The sequence below is a fragment of the Aquarana catesbeiana genome, linkage group LG12 (assembly GCF_042186555.1).
Source record: "Aquarana catesbeiana isolate 2022-GZ linkage group LG12, ASM4218655v1, whole genome shotgun sequence".
NCBI lineage: Eukaryota > Metazoa > Chordata > Amphibia > Anura > Ranidae > Aquarana > Aquarana catesbeiana.
In genome coordinates this window covers 34,787,602-34,811,963 of record NC_133335.1, presented here as the reverse complement: position 1 = coordinate 34,811,963, position 24,362 = coordinate 34,787,602, and the positions used below count along the sequence as shown (strand labels likewise).

The window sequence follows — 24,362 nt, the reverse complement described above, 5'->3', positions numbered from 1 at the left end:
TTTACAGGTACCCACTTCGGCTAGCACCGCCTAGGCGACTCCTCCTCTCCCTCTCCCTCCCTGCAGTCTTCCAGGACACATCACAGGTCCCAGAAGATTGCTCTGCCATTCAGGATGCGCAGTGCGCACACGGCTGTGAAGCCGCAAGCTGTCACAGCCGGGTGCCCAAACTAGTGATGATGGAGAGAGAACCGAGGGTTCGCATCGCTGGTCCGTGGGACAGGTGAGTGTGTGTTTACAAAAAGTGTAGCTTCTGCCTTTTAATAAACAGAAACACCAGTGGAACTCCACTTTAAACACGGATTCCAATGGCCCAAGTTCACACCAGTGCAATGTGTTCTAATGCAGTCAACAAAAGTAGAACACGTTGCACTTTTTTGTGTAAGGAATGCGGCAATACTTCAGAGTGCATTAAATCAAAGAACCCCCAAAACTTTCACCCCAAAAAAAGAGAAAAAACGCACTGGAACGCTTAAAAAATGCATCACAAACATGCATGCAGAAACACAAAATTGTGGTGTGAATTGGCCCTTTTACAGAGTGGTGAAGACGAGCTGTTCTGTTAAGACAGACTTAATATTTAAAGAGATGGATTGTCCTAGTTAAAGAGTGAAGCTGATAAATTTGTTTGGTCCGTCTCTCCACCACTACCATTTATCTCTGCTATCAACAGCCACATCTGCTTTTGTTTAGCATTTTCAGCAGGTCACTGAAACTGAATGAGTAAATGATTGGCATTCTGTCCTCATCACACTAAGAAGAATTTTTACAAAATTGTGTAGAAAGCCTAATGTATAAAAAGCAGTGTCCAATAATACAACACAGGTGTGGGAGCAGCGGGTACCTTGGAGACCTAAACCTGAATGTAATAATAAAAGGCAAAAATGTTTTTATATCAAAATAAGAAAAACGTGTTATGTTTACCTGCTCTCGTTTTGCACAGTGGCCCCTCAAACCTCCTCTTCTGGGTTCCCCCTGCTGTGATCTGGGCGGCTCCTCTTCTCTGTGTGCCCCCATAACAAGCTGCTTGCTATGGGGGCACACAGTGCATGCTTGCTACAGAGTTGTGTGTGTCGATGGAGCCGTGCTCCATTGACACACATTGCGGGGCTTGGCCCTGCCCCTGCTTCCTCCTCACAGCATTTGATTGGCAGGAGCCATTGGCCCAGTCCCTGTGTGAAGAGGAAAGGGGGGGGGTGAGATGCAGCCATGCATAGCACTGGATCAATTGAGGATCAAATATTTGGGGAGGTGGGGGAGGACAGCAAGATGTACACAATTTTTTTACATTAACCTCTTCTTGCCGATGGTACGCATATATGTGGTTCCTCAGTGGGTGAGAAGCATGCACTCTAAGCCAGTGTTTCTCAACTCCAGTCCTCAAGGCGCCCCAACAGGTCACGTTTTCAGGATTTCTATTATTTTGCACATGTGATTTGTTCAGTTCCACTGCCTTAGTAATTACCACAGCCATGTCATCTGAGGGAAATCCTGAAAACATGACCTGTTGGGGCACCTTGAGGACTGGAGTTGAGAAACACTGCTCTAAGCACAGTCACAGATGGTGACAAGTAAGCTCCCGATGCATACTTGCGATCGGGAGCGTTCTGATCATGTGACTGCTGTGACAACAAATCACAGTGGTCACATTACGCGAATGTCTGCCTCTGGGCATTTAGAAGCTTAAAGGGGCGTGAGGCGGCGGGAAGGGGTTAATGCAGTGAATGCGTTATGGTAAAATCATTTTGGGTATAGAACCACTTAGACTTCAGGCAGACAGAAAAGCCATTCAATCGAGTTATGTATTAACTGAAAAATATTTGTGTTAAAAACAAAAAAATTGATTCCGTCAAGTGAATCTCAAACCAGAACTTTGTCAGTGGGACAGAAAATGATGGGAAAAATCCACATTTTACAGTTACATAGTAATAGGTGAGGTTGAAAAAAGACACAAGTCCATCAAGTCCAAACTATGTGTGTGATTATATGTCAGTATTACATTGTATATCCCTGTATGTTGTGATCGTTCAGGTGCTTATCTAATAGTTTTTTGAAATTATCGATGCTCTTCGCTGAGACCACCGCCTGTGGAAGGGAATTCCACATCCTTGCCGCTCTTACAGTAAAGAACCCTCTGTGCAGTTTAAAGGGGTTGTAAAGGTACCTATATTTTTTCATATATCTGATCTATATGCTGCATAGATCGGTAATCTATATATTATTTTAGCCAAAATGTATATTATACCTGTTTTATTGATGCCTATTTTTGGCACTTCCTCCTTTACAGTCTCGTTCGACTGTCTTAGCCTCTGGTTGTTGGAGCGCGCTCCCTGCTGCTACGTCATATGTTAATGGGAACTACATTTCCCTTTTATGCTTGGCGGCATGCGCAGTGCCACTTTTTAGATGGCTGCATGAACGAGAACAGCCTTGTTCTCAAAGTGTAATACAGCCTTCGGTGCACAGACACCTCCCAGCAGCCACGCCCATCCCCGCATAACATATTTACTATGTAAATAAAAGAATAAATAATTACAATTTGTTTTTGCTAAAAATTGCCTTTGTAGGTTGTTGCAGCTGCTGCTGACATTCTCTGAAAGTCTGCAACCGACGAACTGCAGACTAGAGACACTTTCACTTCTTTAAAAAAAAAAAAACGAGTAAAGGCGGGGCTGTGCTAATGAGATCCTGATTCTCATTTCAATAAAATGGCATGGGAGGCAGAGCTGCAACGTCTTAGACACGCCCGCAGCTCCCATGCCTGTGAACGCAGATCACGTCTCCCCGCAGGGATATAGTCCCAGTGGAGGGGACGCAAGGTAAACCCCATACAGAATGTCTCTGCTGATGGGGCAACCTTCTAAGACGAGAAGTGGCAAAAACAGACACGAAAAAGAAGCGTTTACAAACGAAAATGAAGGAAAAAGTAAGTGAACACACAGTACACTACATTAACGGAACAGGATTAGAAGAAAAAAAAAACGAGCCTTTAGTATCACTTTAAGTTTAAATCTTTTTTATTCTAATTTTAGTGAGTGGCCACGTGTCGTCTTAAACTCCCTTCCGCAAAAAAGTTTTATCCCTATTGTGGGGTCACCAGTACGGTATTTGTACATTGAAATCATATCCCCTCTCAAGCGTCTCTTCTCCAGAGAGAATAAGTTCAGTGCTCGCAACCTTTCTTCATAACTAACATCCTCCAGACACTTTATTAGCTTTGTTGCCCTTCTTTGTACTCGCTCCATTTCCAGTACATCCCTCCTGAGGACTGGTGCCCAGAACTGGACAGCACACTCCAGGTGAGGCTGGACCAGAGTCTTGTAGAGCGGGAGAATTATCGATTTATCCCTGGAGTTAATCCCTTTTTTAATGCATGCCAATATTCTGTTTGCTTTGTTAGCAGCAGCTTGGCATTGCATGACATTGCTGAGCCTATCATCTACTAGGACCCCCAGGTCCTTTTCCATCCTAGATCCCCCCAGCGGTTCTCCCCCCAGTGCATAGATTGCATTCGTATTTTTGCCACCCAAATGCATTAGTTTACATTTTTCTACATTAAACCTCATTTGCTATGTAGCTGCCCACCCCATTAATTTGTTCAGATATTCTTGCAAGGTTTCTACATCCTGCAGAGAAGTTATTGCCCTGCTTCATTCTCACTAGAACAGAAGAAGAGGGGGGAAATATTCCAGTAAGCGACAAAGCTTGCATTGGAAACATTTAATCTATTCCAACTTTTCATAAAAGAATGAAAAACTGCGAATACTGAATGCTTTCTACAATCTTATGGACGTATGTAAAGCTCTCTTAAGCCATTAGGTCATCCAAAAGTGGTGCATGTCAGAGGTGACAAATCTGCTAACCGTGCAAATGATTTTTAACTACTTTTATTTTCATTTTAAAAGTTATAATTTAAGGCATACTCTGTGCTTGCAGCCTGCCTGGTCCAATACTTGCCTCTTCTTTCCCCAAGCAATGATCAGAGCAACACAGCCTTTTTTCCCCAAATTGGTGCCCATTGAGTTCTCTTCATCCTGTACATGCATGCATGCATGCATACTGCAGCCCCATTCATTCCTATGAGGAGTTGTACACATGGCAGCTTCCAGCAGACTTGCAAAGTATGACTCTCCATAATATTGAGTCCACAGTGTGCTTGTACAGGATAAAGACATCTGGGATGCTTTTGGAAAAAAAAGTTGTGCACCCCAGACAGGGTGGCACAGTAAAAACTGATGTTACAGGAGCAAGTATTGGCCCAGGCGGGCAGCACTCGGGGGGTGGGGGGGTTGTGATGCGGCGGCATGCCTTACAGGACAACTTGTGTCAAAGGTACTGTCTATTCAGAACTAAAAAAAACAAAGTTTTTGCTTGTTGTAAGAGCTGTTGTCACCCACCTTACCTCTTCTTTCTGTGTTTTGCAGGCAAATAGTGCCATACGGACTCTCCAGTTACAGAAGAAATGTACGGAAAAAGCGAGCAGTAGAGAAGAGTCCAGTGCAGTCCCAGTCACATCCCCGGTGTACATGTTCCAAACCCAGCGATCCACAATGTGTCAGCTTCTGCACAGAGACCACAAACAGGTAAGAAGGAGCTTCACCCTTAGATAATTCTTTATCTCAAACATTTTTAAGATACCAAAATAGCATTTACAATAAAAATTGGCCTGCAACAAGACTTCAAAATTGCCATTCAAAAAAAGCTCTTTTATTCGTATATCAAATAAAGCATAGAAAGTTAGCTTGGCAAAATGGCAAGTTGATGGCTTGAGCTTGATCCAGTTTTTTTCAGGAGCCTGCAAGGATTGTATCCACGATCCGTGGATTGTAGGTGCAATGTCAGGCTCCTGAAATCTCTCCCTCCAGCTCTCTCCCTGTAACTCTGTATGGGGTTTTAGTTGAAGAACTCAATGTAAGAAGTGTCAATGTATTATGAGTGCCCTGAGTCAGCCCCTCCCGCAGCCCAGTGCACCAGTGATCGCTGCAAGGGATAGCAGAGAGCCGCGACTGACAGTCTTGGCTCTCTGCTCAGAGCAGAGGAGACTAATGCCGCCTACACACGAGCGGACTTTCCGTCGGCAAAGGCCCGAAGGAACGAATCCGGCAGACAATCCGATCGTGTGTGGGCTTCATCGGACCTTTTCTGTCTCAAAATCTGACGGACCTTAGAACTAGAACATGTTTCAAATCTTTCCGACAGACTTGATTCCTATTGAAAAAAACGGTCGTCTGTATGCTAGTCCAACGGACCGAAAAAGACGCAAGAGCAGCTATTGGCTACTGGCTATTGAACTTCGGAGTTCAGTCCGACGAGAAGCCCGCTTGTGTGTACGCGGAGTGATCTGCGGCGTTTGATTATTGTTATTACACAGGGTTTTTTTTAGCCCCAACAGTTTGATCGCTTAGTACTCACTGCAAAGGCGGCATGGGGACAGATGCAGCATTGGATCGATGCACATAGGTGAGTATATTTGTTTTGTTTTTTTAAATCCTGAACTTTTCTTTTAAAGTGAGCAGGGGGTAGGTAGTACAGGACATCATTGTTGACATGTTTCTTGCTTGTTTTGGGTTAGTCGCTCACTAGGTATGTAACACAGGATTATATAACCTTGAAGAGTCAGGAATGGCAGCTTTGATAAATGGTATTCTCTCCTGGTTACTTTAGCTGTTGTACTTCCTTATGAATAAGCCCCCAACCTAGTCCTTGAAAACAAGTCTATGCACCAAGAGCCAAAAAGTCTGATTTCTGCTGCAGATTTTGGCACAATAATACAATTTCAGGCAACAATACTAGCAATACCTTTTTGTTTTAACTTCCTTTGAAATTTTAAATAAATGCATAACTAAAGTGTATATCTTTGCCTGGAGTTCAAATTAAAGCATCTAGCCTGGATCTGCAGGATACCGGGTGCCCTCTGTGCCCTTCTCAGGAATCTGAGCGTGATTACAACAAGCTCTTGTCACTTTGTATTGTGCAGCTTTCCAGGTGAAGGTGGCCATGTGGGACTGATCAGAGATAAAAAGGCATGTATTCACCTAGACATGGACCACGGCCAGGGGGATACAAGGAGGATCAGATGACAGTGAGCAAGTGTGTTCTTACTCAGTGCTGTTTGTTTTAATATAATATACTCCTTTTATCAGTGCTCACATGTGGCCCCCTGATGGATGCGCACAGAAGCTGGTTCCCAGAAATCCTACTCATTATTTCAATTATTTAAGAGCATTTTTGAAAGGCTGAGCACAAATATGGGGTCAATTATCCTGAATGTTTGGGTGCCAGTGTTTCCATGGTACGTTAATAGATAACTTGCACCTTATAAGATCAGTGTGTCCTGCATCCTGCTGTGAAGATGCTCTCAGCCACTACTACAGTGAGCTTATTTGGCTAATGCAAGATGGAAAAAAGGCCAACTGCACCCGTGTGTTACAGTAACCACACTTACATTGCACATACCAAATTGTTATTCATTTTGAATGGCGCACTAAAGAACCAGTGTTGCAGTGTACAGCAGCACAAGATAACGCACGACTGTGTGATGTGGTGCACTGCATTAAAAAAAATAGTGCAGGTGATATGTTTGTTTACAACCCAATCATATTAACAGACATGACTGCACAGATGTAAAGGGAGCCGTGGGTTTGGCTAGAGTGGGGAAGGGTTAAAAACCTCACTGGGGAGAATTTCCTCTTCTGCCCCAGTAATTCAGGCCTCATAGTTACATAGTAGGTGAGGTTGAAAACAGACACACGTTCATCAAGTCCAACCTGTGTGTGTGTGTGTGTGATTATATTTCAGTATTACATTGTATATCCCTGTATGTTGTGGTCGTTCAGGTGCTTATCTAATAGTTTTTTGAAACTATCGATGCCCCCCGCTGAGACCACCGCCTGTGGAAGGGAATTCAACATCCTTGCCGCTCTTACAGTAAAGAACCCTCTACGTAGTTTAAGGTTAAACCTCTTTTTCTTCTAATTTTAATGAGTGGCCACGAGTCTTGTTAAACTCCCTTCTGCAAAAGTTTTATCCCTATTGTGGGGTCACCAGTACGGTATTTGTATATAGAAATCCTATCCCCTCTCAAGCGTCTCTTCTCCAGCGAGAATAAGTTCAGTGCTCACAACCTTTCTTCATAACTAATACGCTCCAGACCCTTTATTAGCTTTGTTGCCCTTCTTTGTACTCGCTCCATTTCCAGTACATCCTTCCTGAGGACTGGTGCCCAGAACTGGACAGCATACTCCAGGTGCGTACAAAAAAGAGAGCACAGATGGGAATCCCACCTATTCAAGATAGTAGCACTCACCGAATGAATTTCGGGAGGTGTGATCAAAAATTAGACTGCATCAACATTGAAAAAATAAAAAACGAAAAGATCTCCACACACCTGCATGAGTTTAACTAAAATTTTTTATTTGCCTAAAAAAGCATAATACATAGAAAAAACACCCATCCCTATGTCCCCCTATAATTTTGGCCAGAGGGAAAAAAAACCCAGAAAAGGGAAAAAAAGGGGGGGGGGGGGGTTCTCCCCTATGGTCTACCCCTGCCCAACAACTAATAATACACAAACTGCATAAGTGATGTGAATGGAAAAGACCCCCTCAAAAAAGAGTATTTGAATACGCATCCTCTTCTTTAACTACACACTACCCAACAGGATAAGACTATTAGCAGGATGTATCATACATGCATTCAACTACTTGACTGACTGATGATGGGGAGTCTCTAGGGTGGACATCATCCAGTGTATCTCAGGCTGTGCTCCATTCCAGTGTGGGGCAGTAACATACAACCCGCTTTTCCGGGAACACACTGCTCCACGTTAGGAATTATTAGCATGAGCTTGATCCTATGGGTGATCAATGTGTTTTTTAGGTATATATAAAGGGGGTGTTTTTATATTAGGGGAGGGATTAGGTCTGCAGACTGTGTGATCATGTGTCCCCCCCCCCTCCTTTTGTGAGGGGGTCTTTTCCATTCACATCACTTAGGCAGTTTGTGTGTTTTTAGTTGTTGGGCAGGGGTTGACCATAGGGGAGAACCCCTTTTTTGGGGTTTTTTCCCTCTGGCCAAAATTATAGGGGGACATAGGGATTGGTGTTTTTTCTATGTATTATGCTTTTTTAGGCAAATAAACAATTGTAGTTTAACGCATGCAGGTGTGTGGAGATCTTTTTGTTTTTTTATTTTTTCAATTAGGTGCAGCCGGACCAGAGTCTTGTAGAGCGGGAGAATTATTGTTTCATCTCTGGAATTAATCCCCTTTTAATGCATGCCAATATTCTGTTTGCTTTGTTAGCAGCAGCTTGGCATTGCATGACATTGCTGAGCCTATCCTCTACTAGGACCTCCAGGTCCTTTTTCCATCCTAGATTCCCCCAGAGGTTCTCCCCCCAGTGTATAGATTGCATTCATATTTTTGCCACCCAGATGCATTATTTTACATTGAACCTCATTTGCCATGTAGTTGCCTACCCCATTAATTTGTTCAGATCTTTTTGCAAGGTTTCCACATTCTGCGGAGAAGTTATTGCCCTGCTTAGCTTAGTATCTTCTGCAAATACAGAGATTGAACTGTTCACCCCATCCTCCAGGTCTTTTATGAACAAACTAAACAGGATTGGTCCCAGCACAGAACCCTGGGGGACCCCACTACCCACCCCTGACCATTCCGAGTACTCCCCATTTATCACCACCCTCTGAACTCGCCCTATGGTCCATGCCAATGGACCTTATTTTGTACAGTAAACGTTTATGGGGAACTGTGTCAAATGCTTTTGCAAAATCCAGATACACCACGTCTAGGGGCCTTCCTTTTAGGGGTGCGCATCTTCACTGGCCTCACGATTCGATTCGATTACGATTATCAGGTCCACGATTAACGATGCATCACGATTACTGCGCGCGGTTTTCATCCAAAAAATTTAAGTAGTCAGAAGAACTCCATTTTTTAAATTTTATCTGTTCTTAAAAAAAAGACAACACTCCTTGCATGTAGCAAAGTGTAAACAGTGCAGACAACTTAAAGAGGAGCTCCAGACTGCCCCCAAATGACTACAGGAGATGATCAGAGACTGCAGACATGCTACAGGAGATGATCAGAGACTGCGGACATGCTACAGGAGATGGTCAGAGACTGCGGACATGCTACAGGAGATGGTCAGAGACTGCGGACATGCTACAGGAGATGATCAGAGACTGCGGACATGCTACAGGAGATGATCAGAGACTGCGGACATGCTACAGGAGATGATCAGAGACTGCGGACATGCTACAGGAGATGATCAGAGACTGCGGACATGCTACAGGAGATGATCAGAGACTGCGGACATGCTACAGGAGATGATCAGAGACTGCGGACATGCTACAGGAAATGGTCAGAGACTGCGGACATGCTACAGGAGATGATCAGAGACTGCGGACATGCTACAGGAGATGATCAGAGACTGCGGACATGCTACAGGAGATGATCAGAGACTGCGGACATGCTACAGGAGATGATCAGAGACTGCGGACATGCTACAGGAGATGATCAGAGACTGCGGACATGCTACAGGAGATGATCAGAGACTGCGGACATGCTACAGGAGATGGTCAGAGACTGCGGACATGCTACAGGAGATGATCAGAGACTGCGGACATGCTACAGGAGATGGTCACAGACTGGGGACATGGCACAGGAGTTGGTCACAGACTGGGGACATGGCACAGGAGTTGGTCACAGACTGGGGACATGGCACAGGAGTTGGTCACAGACTGGGGACATGGCACAGGAGATGGTCACAGACTGGGGACATGGCACAGGAGATGGTCACAGACTGGGGACAATAATGCAGAGTTGTGGTGTGATGAATGCACATAGAAGACAATTGTATGATATGGACTTGTGTCACAGCGCCCCCCCTCCCCCTCTGTACTTACATGCTGCTCCGCCGGTGCTGGTGGCAACCTGTAATGAGCAGGGCGATCTGCCTGCTCACCATCTCCCCCCGATCTCCACTCCAGCCGCCGGTGTTCTGCCGGTTGTCACATCTTTCCTGAGCAGGGAATTCTCCCGGGAGAGCGCTCCGTACGTAAAGCTTTTACTAGTGTGTGTATTTTCCGCTCATGTGACTCTCGGCCGCGCCTCCCTCCTCTCACGTCTCTCCTGATGTCAGCCCCGCCCGCCTCTCTTCTGACCTGATAGCTCCAGTCAGTGGGCGGGGCTGAAATCAGGGGACTCAGAGGAGGGAGGCGCGGCCGAGAGTCACATGAGCGGAAAATACACACACTAGTAACAGCTTTACGTACGGAGCGCTCTCCCGGGAGAGGGCGGGGCCAGACATCGATTTTTCGGGTCGCATGCATCGATGCCGCATCGGGGACACCCGAATCGCGATGCATCGATGCTGCGATTAATTTCAGCAGCCCTACTTCCTTTATCTAGATGGCAACACACCTCCTCATAGAAGGTTAATAGATTGGTTTGGAAAGAATGATTCTTCATGAATCCATGCTGATTATTGCTAATGATACTGTTCTCATTACTAAAATCTTGTATATAGTCCCTTCTCATCCCCTCCAAGAGTTTACATACTATTGATGTTAGGCTAACTGGTCTGTAAATCCCAGGGATGTATTTTGGGCCCTTTTTAAATATTGGTGCTACATTGGCTTTTCTCCAATCAGCTGGTACCATTCCAGTCAGTAGACTGTCAGTAAAAATTAGGAACAATGGTCTGGCAATTACTTGACTGAGTTCCCCAAGTACCCTTGGGTGCAAGCCATCTGGCCCTGGTGATTTATTTCCCAAGTCTAATTTTAATTCTGTCCTCTGTTAACCATGGAGGTGCTTCTTGATGTGTCATGAGGATAAACACTGCAGTTTTGGTAACTGAAGCCCCCCGATTCCCTCGTGAAGACTGAGGAGAAAAATAAATTCAATACCTTAAAAAAAGAGAATTCCAAAATCTGTGGAGTCATAGGTTCAAGGTCACCGCATCCCAAATTGGTAGAAAAAGCAGAAACTCCCATGGGTGGGTGGGAATTTAAAAGTGACCAAGAACAAGAAACTTTATCAAAAATATATTTAATTTAATCACATGTAAAAAGACTTCAAATGATGAAGCGTCAAAGAAATACATCAATAGGAAATAAGGAATTATATTACATAGTGATATACAGACACATGTAGGCTAAATTAGGATGAGCCCAATTCCTTTATTTTCTATTGATGTATTTCTTTGCCGCTTCATAATTTGAAGTCTTTTTACATGTGATTAAATAAATATATTTTCAATATAATTTCTTTTTCTTGGTCACTTTTAGAGTCCCACCCACCCATGGGGGGGTTTCTGCTTTTTCTTGAAATTCAATACCTTCGTAACCAGATGTCCTTCCTCATTCTTTATGGGACCAATATGGTCTGTCCTCCCTTTTTTACTGTTTACATACTCAAAGAATTTCTTGGGATTTTTCTTGCTCTCCTCCGCTATGTGTCTTTCATGTTCTATCTTAGCCGTCCTTATTGCACCCTTACATTTCTTGTTGCATTCTTTATAAAGTATGAATGCTGATGATGATCCCTCAACCCTGTATTTTTTGAAGGCCTTCTCCTTTGCTTTTATATGCATTTTTACTTTGGAGTTAAGCCAGCAAGGACTTTTGTTCGCCCTTATTTAATATGCTCTTAACCCAAACCCACCTCTCCTCCGTGTTCCTTGTTCCTAAGATTTTATCCCAATTTATGCCTTCTAGCAAGGATTGTAGTTTAGGGAAGTTGACTCTTTTGAAATTCAGTGTCTTTGTATTCCCCTTATGTTTCCTATTCGTGTGATTTACACTGAAGCCAATTGACCTGTGATCACTGTTACCTAAATTGCCCTGCATTTCCACATCCGTGATCAGGTCTGTGTTGTTGGTAATCAGTAGATCCAGTAACGCTTTATTTCTAGTTGGTGCATCTACCATCTGACCCATAAAATTGTCCTGCAAGACATATAGGAATTGGCGAGCCTTAGATGAATGCGCGGTTCCCTCCGCCCAGTCTGTCTGGATAATTAAAATCCCCCATTATGATAACACTTCCCATCCTTGCTGCTAATCCAAATTGTGATAGGTGATCTGTCTCCCCTTCCTCCCTCAGGTTAGGGGGCCTATAGCATACTCCCAGTATTATTTACCCCTTAGCTTCATCCCTTTGGAGCTCTACCCATAAGGATTCCACCTCCTCCCTAGCTCCCTTAGTGATGTCATCTCTCACATTCACTTGTACATTATTCTTGATATATAGGCATACCCCTCCCCCTTTAACCTCTCTATCCTTGCGACAAAGGGTATACCCTTGAATGTTTGCCAGCCAATCGTGAGAGCCGTTGAACCACGTCTGAAATTCCCACAAAATCCAAATCCTCCTCGTATTACGGTATCTTTAGTTCACCCATCTTGTCCGCCAGGCTCCTGGCATTGGTGAACATGCCACGTAGTTTAGACCGGTTGCATATTATCCTCTTATTGGGTGTTCCGAGATTGCAACTAGGACTTTCTACTATACTTACCTTGGGTTTATGTGCTTTGGTCAACCTACCACTAATGCCCCCAATACTACCCTCTGGACTATGTTCCGTGCTGACTATCTCTAACTCTGGACCCTCCCCATCGCCTAGTTTAAAAACCCCTCTAACTTTTTGGCTATCTTCATTCCCAGCTGCTCTGCACCCTCCTCATTTAGGTGCAGTCCATCCCTTCTATAGTACTGGTTATTGACTGAGAAGTCGGCCCAGTCCTCCAGGAACCCAAACCCCTCCTTACTAGACCAGCTCTTCAGCCACTTGCTCATGCATACTGCACATTTTTACAGCTGCTGTTTTTGGCTTTAGACGTTTTTTTCTACAACCAAGAAACTCCACAGCATGTATGTGTCCATGCACACATAGGCTGTTATCAGCAGTTTTTGGCAGGGGCATTTTCTGGCATGAAAAACCACAGACTATTCTGCGTTTATCAGCGTTTTTTATTATTATTATACAGGATTTACATAGCGCCGACAGTTTGCGCAGTGCTTTACAACATTAGGTCAGACAGTACAATTACAATACAATTCAATACAGGGGGAATCAGAGAGCCCTGCTCGTTAGAGCTTACAATCTAGGAGGGAGGGTCAAGTTATACAAAAGGGTAATAGCTGTGGGGGATGAGCTAATGGAGTGCAGTTGTTAGATTGAGGCAGGATAGGCTTCTCTGAAGAGGAAAGTTTTCAGGGATCGCCTAAAAGTGGATACATTTGGAGACAGTCTGACAGATTGGGGTAGGGAATTCCAGAGGATGGGCGAGGCTCGGGAGAAGTCCTGGTGGCGGATATAGGAGGAGGTGATGAGGGAGATAGAGAGCAGGAGGTCTTGGGAGGAACGAAGAGGGCGATTAGGTTGGTATTTTGAGACTAGGCTAGTTATGTAGCTGGGAGTTGTGGATGGCTTTGTAACTTATTGTCAGTATTTTTAATTTAATTTGTTGGGCAAGTGGCAGCCAATGGAGGGAATGGCAGAGGGGGGTAGCAGACACTGAGCGGTTTGTAAGGTGGATGAGTCTGGCAGCAGCATTCCTCATGGACTGAAGGGGGGATAGTCTATTTAAAGGTAAGCCAATGAGGAGGGAGTTGCAGTAGTCAAGACGAGAGATAACCAGGGAGTGAGTCAGGAGCTTTGTGGTTTCATTGGTTAAAAAGGGACATAGTTTAGAGATGTTGCGGAGGTTGAGGCGGCAAGCTTTGGAAAGTGATTGGATGTGGGGCCAAAAGGAGAGTTCAGAGTCTTTTGAGCCATAAGCTTTTCTTGTATAGTATAGTTTTGCTAATAAACGCTACAGCTAAAAAATGCCAAAAAAAAGCAGAAAAATTCACTCTACAGCTAATGTTACTGTTTTTTTTTTTTTTTTTACAACTTCCAGTATGCATGAGGCCTTACACAAGTAGCAATTATCACTTGGACTGGAAGGCACAAAGTGAGAAGAAATCTTCCCAGTATGAACACACAGTAAATACAAAATTGTACAAAGGCTCACATTTTTTTGCTGCTGTATTAAAAACAACTTCCCAGTTTTGGGAGGTTGGGCAACCTATCTACTGTAACCTAGGTGCTCCATCTAGCACAGCAGGATGTAAAAAGAAGCCGTGAGGTGCAGACTGAGGAGGCCGTATGTTTAGCATTGTATGCAGTCTGCAAAGACCGTGACAAATGAAGGATCTGCACTGGAACATTTAACCCTTTAACTGGCAATGATGTAGTGGTCAGCATTCTTCTAGAATAGATAATCAATGACTTAGGTGTTATGTTGCAGCCGTCATAGGAGTTAAGACAAGCTTAGGGCTGCAACAGCTGCAATTAACTTTAAGTAACTGTATGTAAGTGCTGACCCACAGACTGGAAAAAATACAGCATAGTCTCACAACACATCTTTCTTCTCTTTTGCTCGTTGTAGGCCTTCAGTCCGCAGAAGACAGAGAAATATCAGAATAAAACAGACAAGGATGCGTGCAGCAGCATGAAGGCCAGCCACTGGGGTGAGGCCTGCAGCACATCAGGTATGACTCCCTGGATACACACACCTGGCATATAATGAATAGGGTCCAGTTACAAGGTCAATGCAGCTATACAGGTCATTTCAGGATCTCCATGCAGATCATCTTTCCCTTATTAACAGACCAGAAATGCTCAAGTACAAGTTAGCGGCAAATCAAATAAAAGTAGCTGTAATAAAATCCACAGTTTTTACCTGGAGAATTTTTTTCCTGTGCAACCAGTTCTTTGGGCCATTTCCCACACCAGTCATCAGAAGCCACTAAACTGTCATGTTTTCCTGATCTCTTTGTACAAGCCCATGTGAAGATCAATCATTAGAGTGCTTCAGGCACTCAGTTACAGTGATAACTTGTATTATGGCAAGTAATCATTTTTATAAATAGACTTTTCACACACAGAACAACACAAAAATCAATAACTTACAGGCTGTACATTTCATAAGTGTGAGCAATAGACGTTAAGTGAAATGGGAAAAAAAATATCAATTAATTAGCAAATATCGCATGGGAACATAAAGTGGTTATCTGTAGTAAAAGAACAATTCAAAAGATGAAAAGACATTTTAGAGATTTTTCCTTATTCTGCACACAGAACAGACTGCTGTGCTGACCTTATTTCATGTAGTAGTTATGTCCACATGTAATAAACCCCCTTTGTTGTCACATCTTTTCTTGTCTAGTTTATGGACTCCTGAAGCCTATACCCATTCTTTGGACATTTATATTCCAAACAAGTCTTTTTATATATATATATATATATATATATATATATATATATATATATATATATATATATATATATATATATTTTATGCCATGCACTATGCCAAGCTCATTCCATTCACATATACAATACTGTGCAAAGGTTTAATGCAGGTTTGAAGAAATACTATAAAGTAAAAATGCTTTCAAAAATACTTTAATTGTTTATTTTGACCAATTTATAAAGTGTAAGGTGAGCAAACAGAAGTCCAAATCAAATTTAATATTTGGTGTGACCAGCCTTCAACCAACATCAATTCTTTGAGGTACATTTAGTTTTTGAAGGAACTTGGCAGGTAGGTTGTTCCAAACGTCTTGGAGAACTAGCCATAGATCTTCTGTGGATGTAAGCTGCCTCAAATCCTTCTGTCTCTTCATGTAATCCCAACAGACTCGATGATGTTGAGATCAGGGTTCTGCGGGGGCCAAACCATCACTTCCAGGACTCTTGGTTCTTCTTTACACTAAAGAAATTTCTTAATGACATTGGTTGTAAGTTTGGGGTCATTGTTCTGCTGCAAAATCAATTTGGGGTCAATTACACCCCTCCCTGATGGTATGGCATGATGAAAAAGTATCTGCCTGTATTTCTCAGCATTGAGGACACCATTGATCAGGCAACATTGAGGACCGTAAATGCACTGATCAGCCAAGGAAACTTAATGAAAGGCACATCATGCTTACTCCCTTCAATATCAGAAGATGTCCAGCAGTGCCATCAGCACAGAACTGGCTAAAACCAGTGGGACCCAGGTACACCCATCTGCTGCCCGGAGAAGTCTGGCTAGAATTGGTCTTCATGGAAAAATTGCAAAAAAAAAAAAGCCATACCTCCAACGTGGAAATAAGGCGAAGTGACTAAAAAATAAAAACATAGGAACTGGGGGTGCAGAATACTGATGACTCAAAATGTGAAATATTGTCTAAGAGAGTGTCTGCAGGCAACAGCATGGTGGAGGTTCCTTGCAAGTTTGGGGCAGCATTTCTGCAAATGGAGTTGGAGATTTGGTCAGGATCAATAGTGTCCTCAATGCTGAGAAATACAGGCAGAGATTTATCCATCATACAGGAGGTGTGTGATTGGCCGCAAAAATCATTCTACAGCAGGACAACGACTGACCCCAAACATACAGTCAATGTCATTTAAGTGAATAGAAGAACAAGGTGTCTTGGAAGGTAGGTGGCTTAAACTGGGTGAGGAACAGCCAAACTCTGATACTAAGGTGAGGTTACGGAAGACAGTTTCATGCCATAGGTCATACACTAGGGCAGGACTGAGAACTGCAACAACACAAGCTAGTTTTACTGCATCAGCAAGGTCTCTCCCAGCCAAAAATATCAAAGCAGACTAGGAGTTTCAAGATGGGCTTCTCAAGCTCTTTTGAAAGGCCACAAAGAAACTGGCAACACTGAGGACCATAGGTGTAGTGGTTGGCCAAGGAAACTTAATGCAGCAGATGAAAGACACATTATGCTTCTCCGACATCAGAAGATGTCCATCAGCACAGAACTGGAGGATACCATTGGGACCCAGGTACACCAATCTACTGTCTGGAGAAGTCAGGCCAGAAGTTGGCTTCATGGAAGAATTGTGGCCAAAAAGCCATACCTCCGATGTGGAAACAAGGCTAAGCAACTCAACTATGCATGAAAACATAGAAACTTAGGTGTAGAGAAATGGCAGCAGGTGCTCTGGAGTAAATGAGTTGCAGGCAACGGTGAAGCATAGTGTAGGTTCCTCGCAAGTTTGGGGCTGCATCTCTGCAAATAGAGTTGGAGATTTGGCCAGGATCAATGGTGTCTTCAATGCTGAGAAATACAGGCAGATACTTTTGCATCATGCCATACCATCAGAGAGGCTTACGATTGGCCCCAAATGTATTCTGCAGCAGGACAACGACCCCAAACATACAGTCAAGTCATTAAGAACTATCTTCAACATAAAGAAGACCAAGGAGTGCTGGAAGTGATGGTTTGGCTCCCTCAGAGCCCTGATCACAACATAATGGAGTCTGTCTGGGATTACATGAAGAGACAGAAGTATTTGAGGCAGCCTACATCCACAGAAGATATGTGGTTAGTTCTCCAAGATGTTTACAACAACCTACCTGCCGAGTTCCTTTAAAAATGGTGTGCCATTTATACCCAGTATACACAGAAGAATTGATGCTGGTTTGAAGCCAAAGGGTGTTCACAGCAAATATTGATTTGGATTTCTCTTCTGTTCATTTACTTTCCATTTTGTTAATTAGTAAAAATAAACTTACCACTTCTATTTCTGAAAGCATTCTTACTTTGCAAAAGTTTTAGGCAGGTGTGAAGAAATGCTGTACAGTACTGTATATCTATTAAACTAACCGGAGCAATTTTACACACACACACTTTAACATCTTTCTGGAAATTACTTTAACTCTCAAAAACAATTGTATAGCTTTTGATTGGCAGTTGCAATTTGTTATGTTGCACATTATTTGTGCTACTGTATCAAACACATATTTTCAGAGACAAATAAAATAAAATGAATTTTAGTGCAAACACAATACAATACCCATTTTTTTTTTTTTAAATATAAAAAAAATGAGGGTACTCAAAATTGTCCATATGCAACACTTTTAAAAGCCCATACAGGTTATCCGTTTAGAGTTTTAGATGCGAGAAACCCAGTGGGTTCCCCTTGATTAGTTGCAAGTAGGCAGCCCCATTGAAAGCAATTAAAGGTTGTGAGCTCTCGCAGCTAACTTTGCCCACCCGCGTGTAATCTCTCAAGCAGTGATCGGCCCTGGACACAATCAGTCCACGTCCAGGGTTGTTCACTCACATGTGATTGCTACATGAGCTCTTACATACAAGTGGGCGTGATTAGTAGTGGGTGCTGACAGCTTCCCATTGTTTTTAGTGGGGCTGCCTAATTGCGGGAACCCCCTCTGGGAGTATTACATCCAATTGCAGGCAGGGTGCATTTGTAGATGTGAATGCACCCTTAACCTTTAACAATGGCCCAAGAATTACTGCTTTCACTCTGTCATTAAGGACAATAGCTAACGTGTGGTGCAATTTGTCTGTGTGTATAATATATATAGATATATACACACAGTGGATATAAAGTCTACACACCCCTGTTAAAATGTCAGGTTTCTGTGATGTAAAAAAAAATGAGACAAAGATAAATCCTTTCAGAACTTTTTCCACCTTCAACTACTTCAGATCCGCGCTATAGCCTAATGACGGCTACAGCGTGGACCTGCTTTGCCGGGAAACGTCTATTGATGTCCTTCCGTGCCCGAGCGCTCCCTGCAGGGCGTGTGGCGCACTCTGTGATCAGCGAGTCTATGAGACTCGCTGGATCACAGATCGGAGTAAAGGGTCGATCCCGACCCCTTACCACTTGATCAGCTGTTAGCCAATGACAGCTGATCATGTGATGTAAAAAGAGCCGGTAATCGGCTATTTTTTCTCCTCGTGCTGACAGCGTGATCACTGGCGGCCATGAGAGGGACATCGGTCCCGATCAGAGAGCTGCCGCCAGCTCCTCAGTGCCCAACTGTGCCACCTAACAATAGACAACAGTGCCACCCATCAGTCCCTCATCAACAGTGCCACCCATAAGTGACACCCATCAGGACCATCTTATCTGTGCCCATCAGTACCGCCTTATCTGTGCCCATCAGTGCCGCCTTAACTGTGCCCATCAGTGCCGCCTTAACTGTGCCCATCAGTGCCGCCTTAACTGTGCCCATCAGTGCCGCCTCTTTAGCCCATATCAATGAAGGAGAAAAATTACCGGTTTGCAAAATTTTATAACAAACTATGAAACATGATTTTTTTTTTTTTTCAAAATTTTCCATCTTTTTTTGTTTAGCAAAAAATAAAAATCCCACCAAAAATTAAAAATTAAATACCACCAAAAGAAAGCTCTATTTGTGTGAAAAAAAATGATAAAAATTTTATTTGGGTACAGTGTTGTATGATCGCACAATGGTCATTCAAAGTGCGTCAGCGCTGAAAGTTGATGTGTCTCCGCCGCAATGTCACAGTCACGATAAAAATCGCAGATCACCGCCATTACTAGTAAAAAATAAATAATAATAAAAATGCGTTAAATCTATCCCACATTTTGTAGATGCTATAACTTATTGCGATTTTTTTTTTTTTTTAACAAAATATGTAGAAGAATACATATCGGCCTAAACTGAGGAACGCAAAGTAAAAAATATTCAAACTTGTCACTCTTGTTTATAGCGCAAGAACAAAAAAACGCAGAGGTGATCAAATACCACCAAAAGAAAGCTCTATTTGTGGGGGGAAAAAAAAATGATAAAAATTTCATTTTTTTTTTTTTTTTGTTGCTACTCAGTTTCTTGAATGCGAGACAACAATCAACTTTTCCGTTCATATACGTCTCTATTATTCCATTTTTCACACCACTGTGGCTAATTTTCACATCAATATAAAAAAATACAAGGGATGGAAAGGGTACAGTTCCCAACATATATTATAGTCCCTTATCCTTATATAACCCCTCTCCTTCCTTCTCTCTTCTAGGATTAGTATTTAAAAATTCAACCTTTATTATATTATCTCAGTTCCCCATATCCCCTAATTTTTTTACTCTATTCCCCCCCCCCCCCCCCCCCTCGTGCAATAACCCTTCCATAAATAACTCAGCTAGATCCTGATTTTCTCTGTGTAACTCCATGATCTCTTAAACTCTCTCCAACACTTCCATTTGTCTTTTCTCCCCTCAGACATTTCTTCCCTATTACCATAAATCCTGTCCATGCTATAGGTTTCTTCCACGGCATTTATCCATTCCCATATCTGCGGGCTTTCTTTTTTCCTCCAATTATTAGGGATTAACTTTTTTGCTGCGTTAATTAAGTGTGGCACCAACGATGCCTTATATTGTTTCTCATTCCCATCAATGCCGTGGAAGAGCACCAACCATGGATCTTTTTTCACCTCTCTCCCAGTAATCTCTTTGACAGTGCTTAATACCTGTTCCCAATATTCTTGAATTATCGGACACCTCCACCATAAATGTGCCATTGTCCCCGCCTCCTTACATCCCCTCCAACAGTTTGCCGACACCTCTTTTTGATATTTACTGGTCCTATCTGGTGTTACGTACCACCTCACTAAGCACTTGTAGTTCGTCTCCGCTGTTTTTGTGTCTGTTGCCGAGCTATGGGTAAGGTTCAGAATCTTTTTAATCGTGTTTAACTCTGTCTGTGTCCCCAGCTCCTTTACCCATTGTTTAATGAATGTGGGTATCTCTATTTCATCTTCTACTAATATTAATTTGCATAATTTTGAGATAGTATTTTTTTGTGATTTCTGAGGTGCATAATTTTTCCAACCCCGTCAGTTCTTCTCCTGACCTTATTGGCTGTGGTAACTTTTTAACAAACCTTTCTAATTGTGAGTACCTCCATCCATTAATCACCCATGTTTCTGTGTTCTGTTCTAACTCGTGAAGTGTCCTAATTTTCCTTTTGTTTACTATCTCCCTAAGCTCCACCTTGTCTTTCTTTATCCAATTCCCCCCTATACTTATTTTCCCAAGTGCAAAAAAACTCATTATCTTTTAATCTTAATAACGGTGAGTTGTAAATTTTGTTTAACTGCTTATAAATTGTGTCCCATATCCTTAATACTACCCGTGTTAACAAATGTGTTTTTTCATCTATCGTTCTGTGTTGGGGGGGATTCCAAATAATTACCCCTAACTGTGCCTTACTATAAAATTTTTCTATATTCACCCATCTTTTTTCTTGATTATCCCTTGCCCATTCTATCGCTCGTGACGAGATTATAGCTTTGTAGTATGTTAAAACATCCGGCACTGCCAGACCCTCTCTTTTTTTTCTCTTGTCTTAGTGTCTTAAAGGAGACTCTCGGCTTTTTGTTTTTCCATATAATGTTTGTTAGCATTGTTTTGAGCTTTCTGAGGAAGTACGATGGTAGTCCAATAGGTTACATTTGGAATTTATACGTAATTTTTGGAAGCAAAGTCATTTTAATAGCATTTATACGTCCTATCCAGTATATTGACCTGCTCTGTAACTTTCTTCCTTCTTTCCTAATTTCGTCCAGTAGGGGGATATAATTTCTTTTATATATTTTCTCTAGGGAATTAGCTAATTTTTATTCCTAAATATTTTATTTCTTTTTTCCATATAAATTGGAACTCCTTCTTCAGCTTTTCCTCTTCTGTTTTTCTTAAATTTATATTTAGGATTTCAGATTTTCCCATATTAATTTTAAAATTTGCCAACTCTCCGTATTGCTTAAATGTTCTAATCAGCTTTGGCAGTGTACTCTCAGGTTTAGTTACTGTATTTATTGGCGTATAACACTCACTTTTTCACCATGAAAATCGGGTGCAAATAGCGTGTGCGTGTTATACGCCAATACTTCAATTTTAGCTGCCTCTGAGGGGACAGGGAGGGGGGCGGGATGAGCGCCGTCAGATTAAATACAGTGAGAATCTCCTGTTTACTTGGCGGCCTCTATAATAGAAAGTCCCGTTTCCTGGGCCGCCATTGGACCACTGTTCTGTCTATCATAGGAGATTCTCACTGTATGTAATCGGTCGGCACTTGTCCCGCCCCCTACCCTGTCCCCTCTAGGCTGCAGATGGGCATCGATCAGGCTGCATTGATGGCAGTGGTGAGGCTGCTGCATTGATGGTAATGGCGAGGCTGCTGCATTGATGGCAACGGTGAGGCTGCATTGATGTAGACTAATGAGGCTGCATTGATGGGACTTGTGAGGCTACAGATGGGCATTGATCAGGCTGCATTGATGACAATGGCGAGACTGCAGATGGGCACTGACCCTTATTTTGCTTCAAAGTTCCTTATTAAAAATTTAAGTTTTTTTCCTGAAACTTCCCTCTTAAAATGAATGTGCGTGTTATACGCCTGTGCGTGTTATACGCCGATAAACACGGTATATAAAAGAGCACGCCGTCGGCAAATGCCGATAACTTGTGCTCTTCATTACCCACCTTAAATCCTTTAATATCGGGATCGTTGCGAATTGTTGCGAGGAGCGGCTCTAGGGATAGAATAAAAAGGAGTGGGGACAACGGGCACCCTTGTCTTGTCCCTCTCTTCATCTCAAAGAAATCCGAGAGAACTCCATTAATCTTAATTGCTGCTCTTGGTTGACTATATAGACTTTTTATTCTTTTCAACATCTTTGGACCTATTCCCATTTTTTCTAGTGTTTGAAACATGAACCCCCAGTCCACTCTGTCGAACGCCTTCTCGGCATCGCTCGACAGAAGTAGACCGGGGGCCCCGTCCTCCTTTATCTTTTGGAGTATAAGCAAGGTTCTCACCCCGTGGTCCTTCCCTTCCCTTCCCGCTACAAACCCTACTTGGTCCGGGTGAACTATTGTGTTCATTAGTCCTTTCATCCTTTTTGCTAATATTTTTGCATAGATCTTCGTATCTGCATTTAATAGCGATATTGGTCTGTAGCTAGAGCAAAGGGTCACATCCTTTCCTTCCTTTGGGATAACCGTGATCGTAGCCGTTTGCGCTTCCCTACTCAGCTCGAATTCCTTTCCCAGCCCATTCATATACTGGCACATCTTCGGTATCAGAATATCTTTAAATTTTTTATAATAATATGCGGTAAATCCGTCTGGCCCTGGGCTTTTCCCTTGTGCTGTATCTAATAATGCTTCCTTTACTTCTTCTTCCGAGATTGATTTCTCTAAGGTCTCCCTATCGTTCTCCTGGATCCTAGGTATCCCAGCGTTCTTTAAGAATTTCCTTACCTTTTCTTTTCCTTTTGTTTGCCCCCCGTTTTGATCCCCTGTATACAGATCTTTATAATAGTTTTTAAAAGTTTCCCCTATTTCTTTTGTCTCATGTACCATTAAACCCTGTTTTGACTGTATCTTGCCAATGAAATTACGAGATTTTTTTTTCCCTGAGCATTCTGGCTAAATGTTTCCCTGTTTTATCCCCCCAGTGATATCTCTCTTTCGCTGTTAGGAAGAATTTCTCCTTTGTTTCTTGGTCTATCAAGCTTTTCAGTTCTTCCCTCTTCTCTGTCAACCTTTGGTATATTTCCTTATGGAGTCCTCTCTGTTTTTTGTCTTCTTGTTCAATGTTAAATATTTCTGTCGAAAGGATTCCCATTTTATCTTTCCTTTCTTTTTTTTTTCCTAGCTCCTTCTTTTATTAGTATTCCCCTTATGTACACCTTATGGGCCTCCCAAACCACACCCCCCGAGACATCTCCTGTTTCATTTGTCTTGAAATATTGTTTAAGTTCCTCTTCCACCCTTTGGGTCACACCCTCGTCTAATAATAGATCCTCATTTATTCTCCATTGGGGTGCTTGTCTCTGTAATTGTGCAATTCGCATTTCCATTTCTACGGGGGAATGGTCTGATAGTGTAGTAATTCCTATTTTTGTGTCTACTACCCTTTCCAATAAACCATGTTCTAACAATATGTAGTCCAACCTAGAGTACGTCCGGTGTACAGGGGAGTAAAACGTATAGTCTTTTGATTTACCATTCCTAATCCTCCAAATGTCTACCAATTGGTTCTCATAGAGCTTCTGTCTAACCCTTCTTAGCTGTTCGTTGTTCGTCCCCTGCACACCGGATGTACTATCCACTACAGGCTCTAGACATACATTGAGGTCTCCCATTACAATCAATCCCCCTTTCCTAAAATTTAATAATTTTTCCAGTGTACCTAACAGAAATTTTGCTGTATTTTTATTAGGAGCATATATACTTGCAATAGTGCATTCTAATTCTCCCAGTGTCCCCTTTAAAAAAAGGAATCTCCCCTCCGTGTCATGCATTCTTCCTTCTAGTTTGAATTGTACATCACTTGCCAATCCTATTGCCACTCCTCTTGATCTATTGGAAATTGTGTCTCCATAATACCACGTCGGGAAATCCTTAGACCACAATCTAATATTCGACTTATGTGTCAGGTGGGTTTCTTGTAATAATACTACTCCTGCCCCATATCCCTTCAATTCTTTTAGTATTTTGTATCTTTTAGAG

General features: G+C 42.5%; 1 protein-coding gene across 1 annotated transcript in view; it reads left to right on the top strand.

Annotated features, from left to right (window-relative positions):
* Window positions 1–24,362, top strand: part of EDN3 (endothelin 3) — a 234,318-nt gene that overhangs the window by 199,654 nt on the left and 10,302 nt on the right. The window contains exons 3-4 of the mRNA XM_073607549.1: window positions 4,425–4,583; window positions 14,458–14,560. Coding sequence (XP_073463650.1) covers window positions 4,425–4,583; window positions 14,458–14,524 — 226 coding nt within the window. The 3' untranslated portion in view covers window positions 14,525–14,560. The remainder of the gene's footprint in view (window positions 1–4,424; window positions 4,584–14,457; window positions 14,561–24,362) is intronic.